General features: G+C 41.2%; 1 protein-coding gene across 7 annotated transcripts in view; it reads left to right on the top strand.

The window, feature by feature from the left end:
- The window catches only part of agrn (agrin), a 299,876-nt gene that overhangs the window by 8,307 nt on the left and 268,763 nt on the right, over window positions 1–22,806 (top strand). For 2 of the 7 annotated variants that reach the window (XM_067446240.1, XM_067446239.1), the window contains exons 1-2: window positions 6,666–7,058; window positions 8,301–8,562. In XM_067446240.1, coding sequence (XP_067302341.1) covers window positions 6,858–7,058; window positions 8,301–8,562 — 463 coding nt within the window. In that variant the 5' untranslated portion in view covers window positions 6,666–6,857. Of the gene's footprint in view, window positions 1–6,665; window positions 7,059–8,300; window positions 8,563–22,806 lie in introns of those variants that run through there. The other 5 variants (XM_067446241.1, XM_067446242.1, XM_067446244.1 and 2 more) reach the window with 3 other exon arrangements.

The raw sequence follows: 22,806 nt of genomic DNA, 5'->3' as shown, positions 1-22,806 counted from the left end.
GCTTCACGGTGACACTTGAACCTTGCTTGTAGAACAAAAATGTTTGGAGTAAACAGGACTCACCTTTTCAGATGATGCTAGTAGCTTATCTGTACAACAATGTATGGTGGTGTAATCTGGTTTTGAAACTAGCACCAGTCGTTGTTGTTGCACAAAATACTATTTTATATGAAGGCTAATATAAAACATATACAACAAAATTAATGTCAAATTATGGCAGATCTGTATATCCCTATATACTCATTTAAAATGGTTATAATGTTTGAAAGTACTTGAATGGACTAAACAAACAAACTGGTACCAAAGAGGTTTTGCCTTTATGCAGTTATGTTTATGTGGTACCAAATTCTGGCTTGGCCCATGAACTATCCTGGCACAATACGGCTGCTGTCGCATCATCCAGGTGGATGCTGCACACACACTGGTGGTTGTTGAGGAGATTCCCCCTTCCATGCAAAGCACTTTGAGGATCTAAAAAAATATAAAAGTAACAAATTATTATTTAAACAAGATACAGGCTTTTTTTAGAGACTGAAAATGTGACTACAGTAATGTCACAACTGCAAATATAGTTGCTGTTCTTTCGTTTGCTTCTGTATTTATGGGGTTAATGTGTTGGATTATCGGATACAGAAGAAAGCATGAAGAGAAAGCTGCTTTTGTTTTTATCTGAGCCATTTGCCTGAAAAAATAATCAGTTTGTGACATCAACACGACACTGCAAATGACAATGTATACGTTTTTCACTTTATCAAATATGATGAACAGTGAATAGCCTAGAAGAAAGACAGTGTTACAAACGATGGTACATTCATTAATAATTCAGTTTACAAGAAACACCACAAATCCTCCTTTATCCATTATAGCTCTGGTAACTCCTTAAACTTTATTTCGCCACAACCAAGACTTGTAAAGCAATACACATAATGTTTTCATATTGCTGGTATATGTTTCAACAATATATTTTTCAACATCAGTTTTCAAAATGTATTACAACTAATTTAGGATGTATAGGATAACTATATGTGGACCTCATGGAACATAACTCCTTTCATTTTTTAAAATATTTTTAAGACCTCTTTTGGTGGCACATTTGTGGGAAGGCGCGAGCTGTTGTTCTGATGTTGAAAGCCCTCAAGCTGATGGGTGTATGTTACCTGAATATCAAAAGTGGTGTCTGCGACTTATGGTACATGTCTTTTGCTTTTACATCAATCCGCAGGCTTAGGCTGTGCTTTCTTTGCATTTTGAAGTACAGCAATATTTTTCCACAAATGTTGAACTCCTACGCTTGTTTCAAAGTAGACTGAGTGATTTCACTGGGGTGATGTTTCAGTTTGAATGATATTTCTCAAATGAGCTTGACTGTAATGTGCTTCATGTGGGCTGACTTCATTATGTTACAGGAACGCGAGAGGGAGTAGGACTTCAGTCTAAGCCAAATAGGATAAGATTTTTTTTTTTTAGCGGTTGTATAAAAACTCATAGCGACAAATCAGACGTTTCTCACTTTCTTAAATCTCTCAGCAAGCAGATGTCAAAACCATGTAGCTGTTTAAACATGGAACGGAAGTGGTTAAACATCAGTTGAGAGAACCCTTTGTGATCTTGAAGTTGACCGTTTAGTATTAAAAGTTATACACAGCAGCTGTCTGAAGTAATAATCCACCCCATTGTCACGCACTGCCAATCATGTAACCATTTTCCAAATGAAAAAACGGTATTTTAAATAAACTTTCTAAATCTGTGGGTATTGTGGTTTAAGAATTAAGGACCAGGACACGGTGCCATTAAAATGAGAGTATTTCTACAAATATATCAGTGCAACCACAGATTCCACGCCCTGTCATTTTCCAGGAATAGATGGACGGGTAGTGAAATTACAGCTTTTGAAAGGGTGGAAATTTATGCACTGTCAGTTTAGAACAGGGAGCCACAATACGATTTTTATCGCTTGTGCCAGAATGATTTTCATATTAGTAACATCATTACTCATCTCTGTCTCAAGATGTTAAGATGAAAGTTGTTACAATTATGTTAGAAATTTAACTGTTTTTACTTTTTTGGGAGATACTGTACTTGCAGTATACATTTTTGCAGTAAGTTTCAAGTCATTTTGCATGAGCTTGATATGTATTATTTGCTGAGATTGCTTGTGCAATTACAAGCGGCCACAGCAATTAAGTGTTTTGAACTGTGAGAGGCATTACAATTTCTTCATAAGTTGAATATAGGTGGTCTGGCAGAAGATAGACTTCATTAAGCCTTAATTATGCATATTATTATTATACACAATAAAACCATCAATTTGCCTCAGAAAAACTATATTAACCCCCCAGAGCCATGTGGATTACTTATGTAATGGATGGATGCACCTCTTTTGGGCTGCCATTTACTGTCATTATAATGCTTGGATTAGCAAGGACATTTTTTAAATATAGCTTTGATTGTATTTGTCTGAAAGAAAAAAAGCCTGAGGCTGAGTAAAGGGTAATTTTTATTTTTGGGCGAACTATTCTTTTAAACTCCTGCTGTAATAATTTAAAATAACTAAATTATATTTAAAGTAAATTTACCATCTAAATGAATCATCTTATTTATTTATATAGAGTCTTAATAGGGTGAACTCATAACTTAGAATACTCTAACTCTCATAATTTTAAAACAATTATACTTTTTCACATTTAAAATGTATATACATATTTAAGAGACCCATGCTAATTTATAAAAATATCATTAGATCTCATGCATAGCTTATTTGATGGTATTATAAGTCATTTACCAAAATCTGGCCCATTTTAGCTGACCTCACCATATTATTAGGCCTATTGTTTTTTCTTTTTTTTTCTTTCTTTCTTTTTTAAAAAAAAAAAAAACTTTTTTACTTGCATGTATTTAGCACACGTCACATCATCTTACCTCAAATTTGAATTCTTAACCCTAAGTATTTTAGAAAAATGTAAGTTGCTAACGGGTTTTGGACTACAACTACCACAAGAATGTGTGTGTATTGTCACGTTACAGACAAAGGAAATGGTGCGAGGACTCAAGTGCAGAAAAGGATATATATTTATAACAAATAAAACATAAATACAAAACAAACACCCACGAGGGGGCAAAACACATAATAGAACATAAACTAAAACTCAAAACATACCAACAGAAGTCACTGGGGGAACGGGAGACGCAGACATTACACAAGGATCCAACACAGACTGACAAACACAAGGAGATTATAAAGGGAACAAACAAGGCAGATAATGAGGGAGAACAGGTGGGGCAAATTAACCAATAATCAGATAACAAGGGGGAGGGAACTGACAGGGACACGAGCACATGCTCAACATAACAAAACCCACAAGTGCACACACGACAGGACAGGCATGTGACATTACCCCCTCCTTAAGGAGCGGCTACCAGACGCTCCACTAGGGACGGGAGGGACAGACCCGGGCGGGACGGGAGGGACAGACCAGGGAGGGACGGGAGGGACAGACCAGGGAGGGACGGGAGGGACAGACCAGGGAGGGACGGGAGGGACAGACCAGGGGGGCACGGGAGGGACTGACCAGGGGGGCACGGGAGGGACTGACCAGGGGGGCACGGGAGGGACAGACCAAGAAGGTACAGACAAGGGAGGGGTAAACAAGGGAGGAACGAGGAAAACAAAAAGTTCAGGAGGCCATGGTGGCCCACAAAGTTCGAATGGCCAGGGCGGCCCACCGAGTTCGGGAGGCCCACCAAGTTCAAGCGGCCGGGGCGGCCCATAGAGTTCAGGCAGCCAGGGCAGTGCGGGTAGAGCAGGACGCCAGGGAGGCGCGGTGAGAGCAGGGTGCCAGAGAGGCGCGGTGAGTGCAGGGGGCGCCAGGGAGGCGCGGTGAGAGCAGGACGCCTTAGCGGCGCGGTGAGAGCAGGACGCCTCAGCGGCGCGGTGAGAGCAGAACGCCTCAGCGGCGCGGTGAGAGCAGAACGCCTCAGCGGCGCGGTGAGAGCAGGACGCCTCAGCGGCGCGGTGAGAGCAGGACGCCTCAGCGGCGCACGGAGAGCAGGACGCCTCAGCGGCGCACGGAGAGCAGGACGCCTCAGCGGCGCACGGAGAGCAGGACGCCTCAGCGGCGCACGGAGAGCAGGACGCCTCAGCGGCGCACGGAGAGCAGGACGCCTCAGCGGCGCACGGAGAGCAGGACGCCTCAGCGGCGCACGGAGAGCAGGACGCCTCAGCGGCGCACGGAGAGCAGGGCGCCTCAGCGGCGCACGGAGAGCAGGGCGCCTCAGGGGCGCAGGGAGAGCAGGGCGCCTCAGCGGCGCAGGGAGAGCAGGGCGCCTCAGCGGCGCAGGGAGAGCAGGGCGCCTCAGCGGCGCAGGGAGAGCAGGGCGCCTCAGTGGCGCAGGGAGAGCAGGGCGCCTCAGCGGCGCAGGGAGAGCAGGGCGCCTCAGCGGCGCAGGGAGAGCAGGGCGCCTCAGCGGCGCAGGGAGAGCAGGGCGCCTCAGCGGCGCAGGGAGAGCAGGGCGCCTCAGCGGCGCAGGGAGAGCAGGGCGCCTCAGCGGCGCAGGCAGGGCGTTGGGGAAACTTCTCCAGTCCAGCAGTATCCACCGGCACTGGGACCACCGGAATACGATCTGCTGGCATTGGGACCACCGGAACATGATCTGCCGGAACTGGGACCACCGGAACATGATCCACCGGCACAGGGACCACCGGAACACGATCCACCGGCACAGGGACCACCGGAACACGATCCGCCGGAACTGAGACCACCGGCACACGATCCACCGGAACTGGGACCACCGGAACTGCCTCCGGGGCTTCGGATAAAGCCCTGTGCTCCTTCCACGCATGCAGGACTGCCACCACAAAGCATCCCATCACAGCCCTCCAGGCCGTTTCCGGACTCGGGACCACCGGAACGGAGTCCACCGGCACAGGGACCACCGGAACACGATCCACCGGCACAGGGACCACCGGAACACGATCCACCGGCACAGGGACCACCGGAACACGATCCGCCGGCACAGGGACCACCGGAACACGATCTGCCGGAACTGGGACCACCGGAACACGATCCACCGGCACAGGGACCACCGGAACACGATCCACCGGCACAGGGACCACCGGAACACGATCCACCGGCACAGGGACCACCGGAGCACGATCCACCGGCACAGGGACCACCGGAGCACGATCCACCGGCACAGGGACCACCGGAGCACGATCCCCCGGCACAGGGACCACCGGAACATAATCCACCTGAACTGGGACCACTGGAACAGGCACGGAGGGAGCCTTCCTTCTCCTCCTCCGTTTCAAGACCACCAGAACTGGGTCCATCGGCATTGGGACCACCGGAACACGATCCACCGGCACCGGGACCACCGGCACAGGGTCCACCGGAAGTGGATCCATAGGTACCACCGGACTCCGGAGAGGGGCCCTCCTCCGCTGTCCAATGAAATAATCCACAGTCACCTCGAATGTTGCCCCCTCCAGTGCCCTCATTACAGTCCAATCGAATGGTTTGTCGAGGGCATAATTGAAGAGCTCCTTAAGAGTTTCATCTCTGTATCCCAGTCCCTCTGCAGCCCTCTTAAACTCCTGTGCAAATTCCCTCAGATCAGTTCCTTGTTGCCGCATAGCTCTAAGGGAGCTAAACTGGACTATACGGTCCCAGAGGGGACAGGAGATAGCAGAGGGAGGGGATTGCGGTGACCTCTTTCTCCGCTGAGTCCTCATATTGGTTGGATCCTTCTGTCACGTTACAGACAAAGGAAATGGTGCGAGGACTCAAGTGCAGAAAAGGATATATATTTATAACAAATAAAACATAAATACAAAACAAACACCCACGAGGGGGCAAAACACATAATAGAACATAAACTAAAACTCAAAACATACCAACAGAAGTCACTGGGGGAACGGGAGACGCAGACATTACACAAGGATCCAACACAGACTGACAAACACAAGGAGATTATAAAGGGAACAAACAAGGCAGATAATGAGGGAGAACAGGTGGGGCAAATTAACCAATAATCAGATAACAAGGGGGAGGGAACTGACAGGGACACGAGCACATGCTCAACATAACAAAACCCACAAGTGCACACACGACAGGACAGGCATGTGACATGTATGTCCTCCGTGAATCGGACTGCTGTTGTAGTCCCTATAGCATCTTAATAGCACAGCTGTACAATTCACTTTTAACTTGTTTCAAATAGTCAAATTTATCTTGTATAACACGTAAAACTATCGTGAAATAATAAATTCTTAAATGTCAGACCTTTTCTCTTAAACCACGTTCAAATCAAACCATAGCTTGAGAGAGAAAAAAAAGAAAAAAGAAAAACAAACCTCTTTTGGGGTTTTCGACTACAAACGGATCTCTGTATATTCTTAAAAGAGTAAACGCGAAGATCACTATTATTATAAGCTCCCTGTTCGTCATCTCTAATCCTGTGGAGGGGTTCAGTTGTCCGAATTGGCGCAATCTCTCCAAGGGGTGGCGTTTTACACCCGCTTCTCTCTCGTGCGCTTGAAATCACCCCCTCCGTCGCTCTTATCAGCAATTCAGATTGCATGCAAATGCCCTGTGAAAGAAGCGTCATTCTGAAAGGAGAGCGAGTGCGCGCGCGAGGGGGGTGAGCAGCGGCATTCCTCATTCCTCTCTCTATTCTTCTCGGTCTGCCGGCTGATGCTCGCGCGTTCACTCAGCGCAGATATGAGATCGCTGTGAAGTTTGAAGAACACCGAGAGCAGCGCGCGGCCGTATCATTATTTCCATCAAACTTGCTGCAGAACTCGTCCGGCGTTTGCCTTTGGAGTTCGTAACTTTCTCTTTTATCCGTTTGGTTTGACCATGGGCTCTTTCCGCAGAAACGCGTTTTATCGTCCCGTTTGGTCATTTGCTTTTGTTTTTGTGCTTTTGAGTCAGCGTTGTCATGGAAGTTGTTCAGAAAAGGAGCTGGAAAAAAGAGAAGATCAGGCGAATATAGTTTTAACCGGGACTGTAGAGGAGATCTTGAACATGGATCCTGTGCACAACACTTATTCCTGTAAGGTAAGACTTTGCGCCCCAGACACAATTCACGTGAATCAAAGTGAAAGTAAAAAAGGTAAATATATACTTAATAACACATCGTATGGCAAGTCTTTGCTTATACCTGAATATGTGTTGTCACTGATATATATCACCTGTCAGACATATAGACGAAAACGACCTGTCCAGTCCAATATTTGAGTTGTCCTGGCCAGAAACTCACAGCATATCATGGAAACATGTAAATTTGTAAACATGCAACCTCACAATTTTTTGAGCCTAATTTTTTTTGTTCATTGACACCAAGTAGCTTCACCCAATCTTTCCAATATAAAATCACATACAATTGTAATTAAAAAGGATATTTGTTCAACTGTTCCTAAAGGGTTTTTCGTATATGAGGACATTGGTTCTTCTCTGTTAATGAAAAACGTCAACCTGCACAATCCTACTTTGATCCACCTGTAATTTGAGCTTTCATACATGAGCAACCTGAACCTCAGCCTTCGCAGTGACTTGATGTCCTTTCAAGCTCTATTAGTGCTCCGGGGTCAATTATATTCAATTATCATGTAATCATGGACTTACTTTGTTAGAAGTAACTGAATGCGGTTACGCATATCAAAGTCTTGCAGAAACGAATCGCTAGGACATAAAAAGTGTGAAAAGAAGAGTAATCTGAAACTGCAGCTCTTCCTGCATCATTTCATTGTGTGATGGATGAGATATGGCACTGCAAATCTTCAAAAATAAAAGATCACGAGTGAAAAATGCTTCTTTTTTTTGCATTTTTAAATATTACAAATATATGAGCTTAACAATTTGAGTAAAATGCAGAATTAAAAAATATACATGAATTTCTTAGCATTTGGATTTAGTGACAGCAGCACTTGAAGTTTGTGTAAAAGCTTGTGTAAAACATGTTATCCATCATTGAACATCTTACCGCCAGGAGTTAATGAATTTGCTATTGGCGAATATGTAACCTAGGAATAGTGCAGAATCTCATTTTTTTTTTTTTTTTTTTTTATTAATTTGCCATAACAACTTTTTATTTTTGTTTTAAATATTTAAAAATCCCATTTTTAATGTGGTCTGCCGTTTTCGGATCTCCACTGAGGCACATACAAAACAGATACATATAATAAGTGTGGTGCACAATACAGCTGATGGTAGGTGGCCACTCTGGAATGTGCAAGAGTGACCTTGATCTGCAGGAAATGGTGTTTTCTTAATCTCTTGTTGTCTTTCCCCTGTCTGAAGGTCAGAGTATGGCGCTACCTGAAAGGCAAGACCATGGTGAATGGAGAGGTGCTGCTGGACGGAGGAAACAAGGTCATGATCGGCGGCTTCGGGGACCCCCATATTTGCGACAATCAGGTGGCCACCGGAGATACTCGCATTTTCTTTGTCAATCTGGCCCCTGAATACATGTGGCCGAGCCACAAGAACGAACTGATGCTCAACTCAAGCCTGATGAGGATTACACTCCGCAACTTGGAGGAGGTAGAGCACTGCGTTGAAGGTAAAATCCCTTTCCTGACTCAGCATAAAGCCGTAACTCACGTCTGCTGGTCATGCAGAGATTTGAGAGTTAGAAAGCTCCTGTGGTGGTGACGGCGGTCCTGATTGCAAAAGCAGGTGGTGTTTTCTGCTCTAACTGCATCTTCATTCTACCTAATGAAGCGGTGCATGTTTTGTGACATTGCATTATGCATTTATATTATATTAATACAGCAGTCATGACTATATTAATACAGAAGTCTTTAAAAGTCTTTTTTTCTTAACTTTTCTCATTGAATTTCTTGGGCCCGGGGCCTTAAAAGCAAAAGCATATCACGTGCGCCGTCACTAGCCATCAGCCGCTGACAGTCAGTGCTCTCGAAGGGTGTGTCTGTTCACTAACTGAGCACCTGCAGGGCCTTTGACTAATCTGAGTGAAAGTCCAAACCTTTACCTTTCCTTGAGGGAAATCATTTATAGAGTTAGAGTGGAGATACTAAAAGGTAACTGCATTGCTTCAAGCTATGTGGCTGTCACAAGGGCCCCTGCATCTGTGTTATGATGGCCTTCACTGCTTATTTCCACCTTTTCCAAGCCAGACTGTCAGAGGAAAGTTTGGCTCTCTGGGAAAGAAGAAATCGTTTAAATTAGACCAGATACTTCTGTGACTTTTCAAAGCGCTTTTGTGTTATTAATGCAAATGTGAAATAGTGGTTGTCCTTCTGCTATAAATGGCGAGTTTCTTTTTTCCATTTTGTAACTCAGCAGTGCTTGTAGTTTAATCTTGTTTAGTGCTCAACAATGCTGGCAGCCGTACAAGCAGAGAAAATACACATTAGTCTGGAATACAACAAAGCATTTGAAGTTAACATCACTCTTATAGGTTCAATTGATTCAGTAAATCGACACTCTGTATCCTCTCTGGATGGCAGGTTGTATAGTCTACACGTTCAACATAAAGTCTGGCCCACTTTGCAGCTTGTTGTGGCCAACAAACAACTACTTTTATATGTTTTGATTTTCAAAGTTATAACTTTACATAGCTCAATGTAGAAGTTTGCTTAAGAATTGTGTTTAAGCAATGTGGTTATGTTTGCACAAGCTCTACGACAGAGGTCTCCAAACTCGATCCTGGAGGGCCACTATCCTGCAGAGTTTAGCTCCAACCCCAATCAAACACACCTGAAACAGCTAATCAGTATCTTACTAGGGCCTATAAAGACATTTGCTGCGTCCCAATTCGCCTACTTATACTATGTCCTAAAAGTATGTACTCTTTTTGTGAAGAAAAAGTATATACTTTTGAGTGTGTAGCAGAAAAGTATGCAAGTTTCGGGACATACTACTTCGCCATCTTTAACGGACTCTGTCGCTTAGTTACGTGCATCCCGTCACCGTTTATCTGCTCTGTCAATCATCGTCAGATTCGTCACAGTTCAAATCCTCCACATTCAGATTAATCTCTTACCGTATCGGAGAGAAATGTAGCCGCTCGTTGATCTGCCATTTGTGGATCATTAATGCAGAGACTCTCCTCATGTGTTTGAAGTTTAAATATAATGATGCATTTAAAAGTTAATGGCCAAACGTGTAGTTACAAAAGTTCACAATGCTGCTGCAGGTGAAATATAATGTGGACAACACTGAATAAATATATTTTTGTCAGGTTAAATATTGATAGTTGGTCACTCAAACCCCTTTATCTAAACTTCTCTACTTAACCGTCGAACTCGCACATCCGTCATGTTTGTAGTTTATTAACGCTTTTTATCCGCGTTTGTAGTTCTAATCGAATCCTCGTCCAACTCGCAGTGGGTTGTGGGCAATATCAGCCGTTAGAGTTTACATCGATCCATACTGTGAATTCGGACCGGAAATAGTAAACCATCCGGGAATCTTTGGAATACTCTTTTCAACATACTACGATTTGGGACATACTAATTCTATTTTCGAATACTATTTAGGATGGATAGTATGCGAATTGGGACGCAGGGATTGATTAGCTGTTTCAGGTGTGTTTGATTGGGGTTGGAGCTAAACTCTGCAGGACAGTGGCCCTCCAGGACTGAGTTTGGGGACCCCTGCTCTACGGCACTCCAGTAAAGTCACGTTTTATATATCACTTTATACAATAGATAACTTAAAATCCAGCAGCTTTACCGTATTAAAAATGAAAAAAACAGTGTCAGTGTCTCGTTTAATTATAAATACAACTTAATTTTCTACTAAAGCAGCTCCCCTAGTGTGTTCATATTTTCACTTGCGGACGTTTGATCTAGACCAAGTGAACAGGCCAAATAAACCAGATAAGATTTTCACATGAAAGAAGGTGGAGCCTCCACACACATCCACCTATTAAGTAATCGCCTCAGTCCAATGGTGTTTACTTTTCCGGAAAGTTCACTTTGGCAAGCACTCTCAAAAAGAACTTGGTTTTGGCCTGATTTAGTTTTGAAATGGCGTCCTATCAGTTCGTTCTTCGATTTCAGTATATCAGGGCCTTTAGTGACCCCGTGTCATTCCAAACCCATAAAGCTTTTGTTCATCGTTGAACCATAAATAAAGAATCTTTTTAATTAAACCTGAGAGATTTCTGCTCCTTCATTGAAAGTCCATTCCACTAAAACTTTGTGGCTTTAAAAATTTCATAAAGACATTGTAAAAGAAAACCATATGAATAGAGCAGTTTAATTCAAGTCTTCAGAAGAGACACAACCACATTATATGATAAACAGATTGAAATTAGGCTTTTATTCAGAAAAACTGGCCCTTGAACAAACACAGGGAACATAAAATATGGAGGGCTAAATGTGTTTGCTTGACATGTGAGAACCAATGAGGTTTGTTCTTGAATGAACCGATTAAGTTTGTTCTCACATGACGCTAAGTACAGAGCTTCTGTTTCTGACAGAATTTTCATTTTTAGGTGAACCATATCTGAAGTTAGCCAATCCGATTTGACTTCACATGTAGATCAAGCACATGCCCGCATATTTTGTCCAAGGTCCTTTGAGAATATCCCTTTTGGGACTGAAACTGCATGGCTCATGAGTCCTCGTTGGTTTCTAGTGTTTAATAGAATTGAGCACAAATCGGAAAAGTGTTCCTTCAGGGCACAAGCCGTCCCCTTTCTCTGTCTTTTTAGTTCTCCGCTTTTTAGTGCTGAGCTTTTTGGCAGAAGCCCTTGTTGAGTAGAAGACTCTTTTTTAGAGGCTGCTAAAATCTTAAAAGGTTTGATAAGGGGGCAATTTAGCAGAGTACCGTATTTTGCATTTTCACATGGCGGGCTAAGTGTTAGGCCACCGAAAATAAACGCTGCTCTGGCTAATGAGAGACCATGTGCTTCATTTAACAAATGTGATTCTTTTTATATTGTAATGGGATTGGATCTCGTTTCACACACAAGATGCTCAAGGATACGCTACAAATAGCAAACAGCTGTGCTCAGAATGGCCAACGGTTTTGTTAAAGCTTGCGAATTCTAATTCCAAAATCGCAGAGTCTGTAAACAGAGAGTGTGCACTTCAAAACATTCAGAAACAGTGGTTCTGACCTTGCTTTTGACATGGTTAGGCAAGTATACTATAAACCAGGCCTTGAATAAAAAGTGCTGCCTTAAAGGCTGAGTGACTTGGAATTGTGCCTAAATGGTGTTCGTTTGAGTTGGCTAAACTGATTTAGGAATATTTGATGTTATCCATCATTTTTTTTAATAAAGCATGACCTCTTATTGAAGTTTATTTGTTTCCTTCATTGCTTAGTATCCATGTTTTAGACCTACAGCAAAAAAAAAAAAAAAAGAGTGTGTGTGGTGGAAAGAACAAGATCGTACCTGCCAGCCTGCCGAATGTATCCTTTCCTCTCTCCTCACCTCTGACAGGTTAGATAGCACTGAGAAATGAAGAGATTCCAAGCTGAAGTTGAGAATACTGCTGTCAAAGCCAAAGTTTTCTTAAGGGGAGAAAAAACATTGTTTATAATGAAACGATTGGGAGGATGAAATGTGATAACAAGAGAACGCAACAAGAAATTCTTGATACAAGTGTAGACTGGAATGCTTAGAGGAGAGGCCTAAAGGCGTTGTGTTCTCACTCCCACCCCGTTTTCTCCTTGTGGAAACAGACCTACTCGGGGTGTTATATGGAAAATAAAACTTGGGTTAATAAGTTCGAGCACAATTACATCAAGCACATCTTCTGTACACCAGCCTAAATGTTTAGAAGAATGACTGAGCTGCTGTTTTCCATACAATGAAAGTGAATAATGACCAAAGTGAGATTATCATTGAATAATTACTTAAATGTCAGCGTTCAACTATTTTAACTACAATGTGTGCTTTATTCCAAGTCATCTGAAGCAATAATTCATATGGACCAGTTTGGATGGTTTTATATAGATATACGCATAGTACCCCAGATGTTTCCAAGAATGTTTAAATTCAGAGAAATAAGCAATATTACCAGGACATGCACCCTGATTTCCATTTTATTTTGTAGTAACCTTGGAAACACTACAGATGCTTTAATATATGTGTTTTATTAGAAAAGGAAACAACTGTTTGGAGATATTTATAGACAGAAAATGAATTATTGTACTATTATTGTACATTACTGTAATTATTATTGTACATTAATAATGTATTTCTCTGTGATCCAATGTTTTAAAATGAATTGCATGTAATTACATTTATTAATATGATATTCTAATATTGTTTTAGCTTACTGCAGTGTGCAACAGGTGTTTCACAGCAGCCGTGGAGTGATCGCATAGAGTAACATTACAACATCATTTTCAACACACTCAGATGCTTCTAATATGATAAAACAGCGCCGCGTTACCCACATACGCTTGAGCAGAAGTGGCCACTGCGGCATAATAAAAGTTCTGCTGCTGTTGAGCTGTGCGTCACACTCGTCTCTCATTAGCAATCGCTCCCTCAGCACTCGGCCCTGCGCTGCTGCATACTAACTTAATAATCTCATTCATGATCATGATTTCTGCCCGAGTCCCGTTCCGATTATTTTTCAACGGCTTTGAGGTGAAGACTACAACTCTACAAAGGCTACACCTTTGAATAGGTGACCTCTAGCGGGCAAAAAATTACACAGTGTGACTTTTTTTTTATTCCAAAACTGCATTTGTATGTTTAGAAGTCCATTGGATCAATTTTGAGAGTAGAGATTTTGGCATTGTTTGTTAAATCAACAAATCAAGTGTTCCCTTTGCCCTGAAGTTGACATGTGCAAACATGCTGCTCTTCAGTGTTTCTCTGACTTTGTTTGCATATGTGGATGCTAATTTATTAAATGCCAAGCTGCACAATCGTGGATGTTTGCATTGTGCTTTAAGATAATTGGTTAAACTGAAATGGACCTGTTTCAAACCGTTCCTGATCCCTTTCATTTCTGATCCCTTGAATAGGGTGAAATAAATCAGACTCACTTTAAAAGGAATAGCTGGAAAGCAAAATAAAGTTGGCATGAAAGAAAATATGGCATGGCTTCGTGTTGATTTTAGTAATGAAATAAGTTCAAAGAAAAGGAAACAGTGAAGAAGCTCGACTGATAGTAGCATTGAGATGTCCAATTCCTTTTGTTTGAATCTGTTAATAGTCTAAGATCTGAATCACTGATGCCAGAATCACAAGCTGTATATTTGTTACTACATTTGGTTTGAAACTAACGTCACAAGTCACAACCGTTAAAAAGCATGTTAGTATGAATGTGTGTAGTACTGTTTGAATGAAATTCGGATGAACTATACCAACTTGTTGTCACTGTCATGTGACCTACAGCGTCATTTTTTTCTCTTTACTTGCCATTCACAAATCCTTTCCAGTGGCCTCATGGAATATTAAAATGTCCATCAAATCCACACTTCTAAATCTTGGCGGAAGTAGTTTTTCACATACTTTTGCAAATATATTTATTCGTAGTCATACTACTCTGTTGGCTTACTGTTTCATGCATACACTATATATAGTAGGGAAGTATTCGATTTCAGACGGCGTTACCAAACAAAACTGTTTTTCCTGAAGTTTTTCATTGATGTTCCTCATTGATATTATTACAGTTGACATTGTTATTTTTCCCAATTGTTAATACAGTAATTTTCATTATTTAAAAATATTTATTATAAATTATCTCTTATTTATTCCCATCTCGCAACCAAAAATCACTGTATCTTTTACAATTAGACCGAGTCATTAAAAAGAGTTGGGTTAAAATAATTATTATTCCATGAATTAGATCACTTGCCTGCTGTAATTTCTCATCAGCTGCATTTATTTCAGAACCACTCCACTGGATGCTCAAACAATTTCTTAACCCATTTTTGCATCAATGAAAAGATGCCAACTCCCCCCACTTGTCCTCTGATCTATCCCTCAGTTTTCTGCCTGTCATGAAGGCAAGCTGGTTCAAGGGGCCCAGTTCAAGTTGAGCTTTAGCCTAAGGACACAGGGTCCAGTGTTGGTGGTCTGTCGTGATAATGAGTGTGCAGGTCATCCCGTCGATTGCTCTGGATTGAGTGTGTGTGGCAGGTTTGGGAATGAGAGTAGCAGGTCTTTGGGAGCAATTCCCTTTTATTCCGGCTGTTTGTGTAAGGAGGAGGCCTGGCGTGCCTCTGATTCCACATTGCACGAAGGTCAGCGTGCCTGCACTCAGCCGCGAACAGGTAATGATTAATAGATCAAGCATAATTGAGGTGAAGGACTTCCTCCACCCTTGTTAATGGTCTTAAGATGAGAGTCATTGGAGAAGGGCCTTTTCAAAAAGGGGCTTTATAAAAAAAAAATCACCCCTGTGTTGTTTCAGGCTGATCTCTCTGAGCTAGTCTTTAGCCCTGGGATTTCCAAATGTGTTTTATGAGATTTGGGAGGCCATGGTGAATGGCCTGAAAACCTGTCGGCACCATGACAGGAGCATAGTGGAGCTGAATAATCTGTAGCAAATGTCTCTGATGTGCGATAATTTGTAATAGAGCAATTCTATAGCTGCATGTGTAGATGACTAGCCTGAATGGGAAGGGGATTAAGGTTTGAAGATGCCAGAATTATGATCTCATGTGTTTTTTGGGGGGTTATTAAGTCATAATTATAGCTTTGGAACTTTCTTAGGCCTCATCTACGTTAATCAGGATCCGTTTGAAAATGGCGCTTTCATTTCAAAAGGCTCTTTGTCCACGCTAGTGTCTTCAAGCCTTTTCCAAAAGTTTCTTGTTCACGCTTGTCGGAAAATGCTTACGTTTTCACAGTCCACGCCAAGATGCAATTCAAATGTATCCAACATCTTCAAAAAGCTCAGTTTTTGCAGAACAAAATGGCGTCTTAGTGTAGACTAAAGTCCAAAACTTAAAGAAAAAGATGAGTATCGAATGCACCTGGACTAATATAAATCTAGTCTTCAGAGATCTAGCCTTAAGACTGTTTCATATTGAGGGCTTGATGGGACGCTCAAGCTCATCACCTTATTTTATCTGCCTGGGCACAAGCATTTCTTTGTCAGGGTAGTCACGGGAAGGTGTTTTCCGGCAGGCTGTTTTCTAGCATGATGTGTCACTGGGACTTTCTCTATGAAACATGATTAGAAAGCGGTTGGACTGAGAGGCTAGAGAATCGGACAGTGATAAGATAACTCGCTTGAGGAGGAGGCGTCGATTGCTGAGAATTATACCTGTTAGAGTTTCCCTAGTTATTGCATTTTAAGATTTTAATTAAACCCTGAAACCTCCACACTTGCTTGGAATACTAATTAAGCTTGAAACAAAGGGATAAGAGTATTTTGCAGCCCTCTGCTCATCTCTGATTTTACTTAATATTCCCCTCCTTCCTGTACAGAGGACGAGAGTTTGTCTTGGCACCAAGTTCTAGTCCGTGTCTGGTTTAATCTCTCCAGCAGACATCATTGTTTAAGCAACACATTTCGAAGTCTCAAAGTCAGATTGATTTCATTTCGCAGAGTTCAAATATGTAAGGAATTCACTGTTAGATCTGTTAGCAAACAAGTCAGTGAGGCAACTGCATTTTTATTGACCATTAAGTAGTATTTCCGCCCTATTGCCTTTACTGGGATACAGTGAATGTTTGATTTACTGCACAGTTCTTTAACCGATGCTGCTGTCGTTACAACAAAATAATTTTTTTCTTATACTGAAATGAATCAGTATGGTACACTTATAATAAGTGTTTATATTGGGACTATTTCAGACCGGTCTGGTAGGAAACGCTGCGGAAGAGCACAGCATGACTCGGCATTAAAAAAAGAAAAGAAAAAAAGAAAGAAAAGTGTGTATATATATAAAATATAATATGGTCTAAAACATACTCTACTTTTGTCCTGTAAGATAGAAGTTTGTTTGGACTTTTTAGAGAGACATGGTTTTGTGCTTTCTGTTAGGAGGAAATACACAGTTGGTCACCAAGTTCTCAGGAGTTGAATGGGCAGTAGACTGGAAAAACCCTCACATTCCAGACACAATGGTCAGAATGGATATGGAGACTTCGCATGTTATGGATTCCTTGAGATCTATGGCAATGTTTCAGACTGGACTAAATGTGAAGGGACAGACAGCTGCTGCGGTTAATGTGGATAATCCCATACACATCACTGTTACAGCCAGAGATTCATCTGGCACCAATGAGAAATGTTATCATCATTTAGTCACATTAAGTCATTGGACATTGTTTAATTCACACTTTGTTGTTGTTAAGGTCATTTGCATTGACTCTACCATTCTAGATCTCAAGAGGCTAAAGAAAGTTTCACGCATTTCTTATTTTACGCATTGGCACCAGTTTAATGAAATTTGAGATCTCATTTTTTAAAAGGTATTAGTAAGTGCTGAGGAGGTTGAGGACAACTCTAAATCTTTTTTCATTAGAGACTGGAACTTGCTACAGACTATGATTTCTATTTAATCTTGACTTTAATGTCAGGGTCCAGTGAAAATGAGTTCTGCACTGATGGTGCGAAAAGACCATTGCTTATTGAATTGTCATGCCGTCACACATTTGGAAGAAAGAAAGGCAGGGCTGTCATGGATGAGACACTTGCTTGAACCAGACATTGTATCTCTGAAATGATTTTCTATAGTGTGTTGATGGGAAATTTAAGAAATTAACATTCTGCAACACCCAGGTTATTTCACAAAATATTTTAGGAAGTCTCTGATTGAAGAGCCACTTTAGCCAACTGTTAGCTGGTTTGTTGTCAGCCTAAGCTGGCCCTAGCTGGTCATTAGCTGGTTCAAACTGGTTATAGCCATCTTAGACTAGCTAATAACAAGTTTGAAAACTAATAACCAGCTTTGACCAGCTGTCTGTTATTAGCTGGTCCTGCTGTGTAGATGGTCTTGGACCACCATGCTCCAAAAAGCACGGACTCGTTCAAGCTGGTTAGCTAGTTCGTTGTTGATTTCAAGATGGTCTACCATTCTGAACCATCTAGAGCATCCAGTTTAAGCCGGATTTTCCAGCAGGGTTTGAAGAACTATAGCGCACTGGACAACCACCTGTCCAGCTAAATGGTGGTCAAGAGTTCACTTTGGGCAATATAATCCACTTTTACAGTTTGTTTGCTGAGTGAAGTAGCCCGTGAAGGAGGGGGTTCGGTGCCGTTTCGTTTGCCCCTGCTGGAATGTCAGTAGTTGTAAGGTGTAAAGCACAAAGGGCACACAAAAGCCCAATAACACATGCTAATGGAGTGTGTGCAATGTGTGCCTTCACTGAAAAGGAAGAATCCATTCATATGGGCCAGCATCAGCATGAAAGTGTCCTGCACTGACCTGACATGGGTAAATGATTAAACTGGACCTGCACTGCTGGTTTTCTGACTTACTAAGGGCGTTTCCAGACCTGTAGACCGTTTGATTTGCTCCGAAAGGGACTTAATTTGTTGCATCTTGGTTCGTTCGCTCCCACATTTCAAAGTATACCGAAATGTGTTTACGCAAATCACATGTGAGTAAAACTGTTCTCTCACTGGTCACAGTTAACCTGTTTACGTTCACCTGCGTTATCCATCAAGATGGATTGACAAGTTCACTTTGTCGACTTATTGTGGCTTTGTCTACATGAATACATTTAAAAACAGCATTTTTGTTTTAAAGCGCTCTCCGTCCACACTAGCATTTTCAAGCATTTTCCAAAAAGTTCTCATCCACACGTTAACAGCAGATTCACAAAATATCTTTATACTCACTGATGTGTCCATGTCGCTCTCACTAACCATTATATGTTTGGTCTAAAACGCTACTGCACTCATGGTTTGCCGCAGGACAGAAAATGCGAGTCAATGTTCTGTCATGTTCTGTCATCTTTGCAGGACTGTGATAAGGGGCATATCTCTCGGTTCGATATGTGTCACATAACTAAATGTGTCATTGTTTTTCAAATACCTAAGTTTTCACAGTCCACACAACAACACATATACAGTGTTTTCAAATGTATCAACTTTGGAGAGTGTTTTCAAAAAGTGTAGTTTTTGTTAATAAAAACACCATATTACTATGGACAGAAGGCCAAAACAAAGAGATAAATAATGCATTTATAAATTATATTTAATATATTTATTGCAATGCACAGAAAAGACCAATTACACAGATGAAGAGGCCTTCTTGGTTTTCAACCACAAAAACTCAAAATCAGACACTGCTGCTTTTTATATTACACATTTCCGATACCGCTTAGTCCATTGGGTCGGATTGCTTTTCTCACTTCAACCAAATCACTCCAGAGTTCGTTTTCAGTGGGGCGGAGACCATCTAGTTCAGGCGATCTCAGAGAAAATTATTATTCAGAATTATTCATTATAAACCGGCAGCTGTTCCACCGTACATGCCCCAAGTACGGTTATAATAATCTCATTTAAAGTTGCATAGCGAAAGATTTAGCCTTTCTTGTTCTTGTTGTGTCCTATTAGCTATCCCAGACTTGGCTATCACAGGATGTTCATTTTATTTGCTATCAGGTGGCCGCTTCCATGAGGATGTTGGATACAACCCGTTCCCATTCTCTTTTACCTCCTCGTCTTCATTCTCGTCTAGATTGTTTCCTGCTAGTAGCATCTTGTTCTATTTTGACCTTGTTTGGATCACGTAATGGGTTTCCTCTCATCATCTGGCCGACATCAGGGCCGTCCACCACTGAATGACTCCGATATGTTTGACCATTAAAGATAAATGTTTAATGCGTGTGAAACGGTAGCTCTTGGATAGTGAGGTAAATGTGCTCCAAGCTTTCCCACAGTCCTCCGTATCACAGAGCCCTGTTGAGCATACCTGTAATTACACTGGAATCTGGCCTGTAAAGCTGCCAGTGTAATAACCACCAGGTGCAGACCCGAGACCTGCTGCTGAGGTGCAGCAGACACAACCTAATTCTCTACTCAAACATGTACTTATTAAATACAGCACGGAGTATGAGCGGGAGTCGGTCTGTGTGTACACATCCTGCATTCGGAGATTTCTAAACTTTTGGTTTTTATGTGGGTCAATGGTTTGTTTTTGCCTGAATTAATTTTTGTCCTTGCAAACACATTCAATTCATACATGGAATAACTTGCATATACCGGCTATGTTGAGAATGTTTTTAATTGATTTCTTTTTTTCCATATCGCACAGCCCTACGATCTGTAATATGGTATGTGTATCTGTAATAATGGTATTTATGAATATATAATTTTCTCGATACAGTACGGTTCAAAAGTTTGGTGTAATTATCACGGTCACCATAGATACATAATGCATCTTAGAATGATTTCTGAATGATCATGTGAGGCTGAAGACTAGAGTAATGATGCTGCAAATTCAGCTCAGGAATTATTCCATCACAGGAATAAGTTACATTTTAAAACTATATTATTGGAAACCACTTTATTGAAATTGTAATAATATTTCACAATATTTCAGTTTTTTACTGTATTTGTAATCAAATAAATGCAGCCTTGGTGAGGATAATATAAAACATACACATTTGTAAGAACTTCAAACTTGTGTTAACCTCCTTAAAGGATTTTTTCTTTTATGTATCATGGACACTTTCATTCCTCATTGACCGCTGTGCAGTCTGAAGCTAAATTTAGCCATCTAGACTGCCTATATTGGAATATCTCCGCTCCAGATCTCTTTGTTTTCAAGCAGCGTGCCACCCTGTTCCATTGGTCTGGTCGTCTTTGCTCTGCCAAAAGCCTCTTAAGTCAAGATATCTGTCTGGCTCAAATGAAGTCGCTGGTAATCCTGTTGTTTTAGCTAACAATGGCAAGGAAGTGCTGGCTTTCAGAGGCAAACAGAGATATCTGACACAGGACATCTCGGTTACGCACACACATAGCTGCTAGCAGATATTTAAGACTTTGACGCATAGTTTTAGGGACGTTCAGATCTCTCCCCCTCACTGTCCTTCTGGTTTTCCCTCTCGCTTTCTCACACACATGCCCATGAGAATGGCAGCCTGCTGTGCAGAGCTGTCAATATCTGTAAACCAGTGGCCATGTGGAAGGAAAGGGCCTCATTACTGCTCTGTCATTACGAAGCCGAGCATGCTGGAATGCGGCACGCTTAAAGTAAGACAGGTCTTGTAAAGAAGTTTTGGCTTTGAAGTAAATAATTTGCTTATTGTTTCTAGGCTTGTGACTCTCTTGTTCATAGTTTGCAGTTATAAATGGAGGGTTTTTGGGAAGTGTCAATCGCACGTAGAGGAAATGGAGTTTAGGAAATGTGGCTTTGCTCAGCATGAAATCCAAATTGCCTGCTTTTTTAGGCTACATGTTTCTTGTTTTATTGTAAAAAATCATCTGTGTATTATTCTAAAGAATAATAATGTCTTCATAATGTTTTATAAAAATCGTATTACTTGCTTTTTCCCCCTTTTTTGCCTGATGTCGCTAATTCCTATTTTCAATCTTTCTGTCAAGTGTTATCTTAAGCAGGGGTCTTTAACACAGGAGTCCTGGTAATGCATTAACCAAAAAAAACAATATATATATTTTTTTATTATATACTTGTTTACTTATTTATCAATGTATTTTCTTATATAGTATATTTGTATTTATTTTATTGTATTTATTATTTATTAACATATTATCTATTTTGGTGGTGGCGCTTTAACATTTTAAATTAGCCATATTCTGCTATTTTAAAGGTTCCTAATTTTGTCTTGGAGGCCTCTTACAAAAGGTTTACATTTTTTACATTTTACAAGTAAAAAAAATAAAAAATAATTTATTTAAATTTTCTCACAATATACATTGCACCAATTTGTTTTAATGATTCTCAAACGACTCAATGGACGAATCAGTCTCCCTAAATCCTTCTTTTCCGTGAGCCTACTGCTCTGATTGGCCAGATGTCTTAGTCTGTTGTGATTGGTCTACCGGTTACAGTGAGTTTCTGAACCAAAATTTCAGCTCCGTCCGGAGGCTTCTTAAAGCTCAACGATTTTTACACACTGTAAAGACAGTAAAGATTAAGTAGATTTTACCATATCAATCCGAGTGTGAGTCCGATGATGAAACATGGGAGAACTAGTTATTCAACCTGATCCTCCATCACAAGGACGACTTGAGCAGGACGTTCCTCAGTGATGCACTACTCATTCTGGACCAAATACACTAAGTACTGTTTGTTTGTTTTAAATCTTTCCCGTTTATAAATCCATTTAACAATCATCCAGACAAGATGATCACAACAATATTTTAGTAGCATTAATAGTAAAGTCCTCTGATTTCATTGTCAATACAATCACAAACAGAGACGGCAAGTTGCATTTGAATGAAACGAGAGAGTACGTCCATTGTGATAGATGGATGTGCACTGTTATGTGTTGCTATTGACGATGGTCATTATAAGGAAGGAAATGCCAAAAAAAACAGCTGATTGTTTTATTTATTGTTGGTTGATTTTTCAAATAGAAAACTTGTTTCAATGTTTCTAGTGTGTGCATCAGTTCTTGATTATATTTGAACAAAACCATGATATAATTGTGATAATTTTGGTTACTATCATCATCAAATGAGATTTTCATACCATCCCATCCTTAATACTGACCAATCTTTAAAAACCAAGTTCTTTGCGAATTCCACGTTGAGCTCCGAGATTTGAGAAGCAGTTGTCAGTAAAATGTTGTTTGACAGCTAGTCATGTGGTACAGTGTATAACATAGGTGGGCATTATGCACATGTCTTTTCTAGTGACGTAGAACTGTCACACATTAGGATTCGAAATATAAACGACTTGTATAGGCGCTTCAGAGTCGATTCTCATTTTTTGG

Source organism: Pseudorasbora parva, chromosome 6, assembly GCF_024679245.1.
Source record: "Pseudorasbora parva isolate DD20220531a chromosome 6, ASM2467924v1, whole genome shotgun sequence".
NCBI lineage: Eukaryota > Metazoa > Chordata > Actinopteri > Cypriniformes > Gobionidae > Pseudorasbora > Pseudorasbora parva.
The sequence above is the reverse complement of the archived record's forward strand: the minus strand, read 5'-3'. Positions and strand labels throughout refer to the sequence as shown.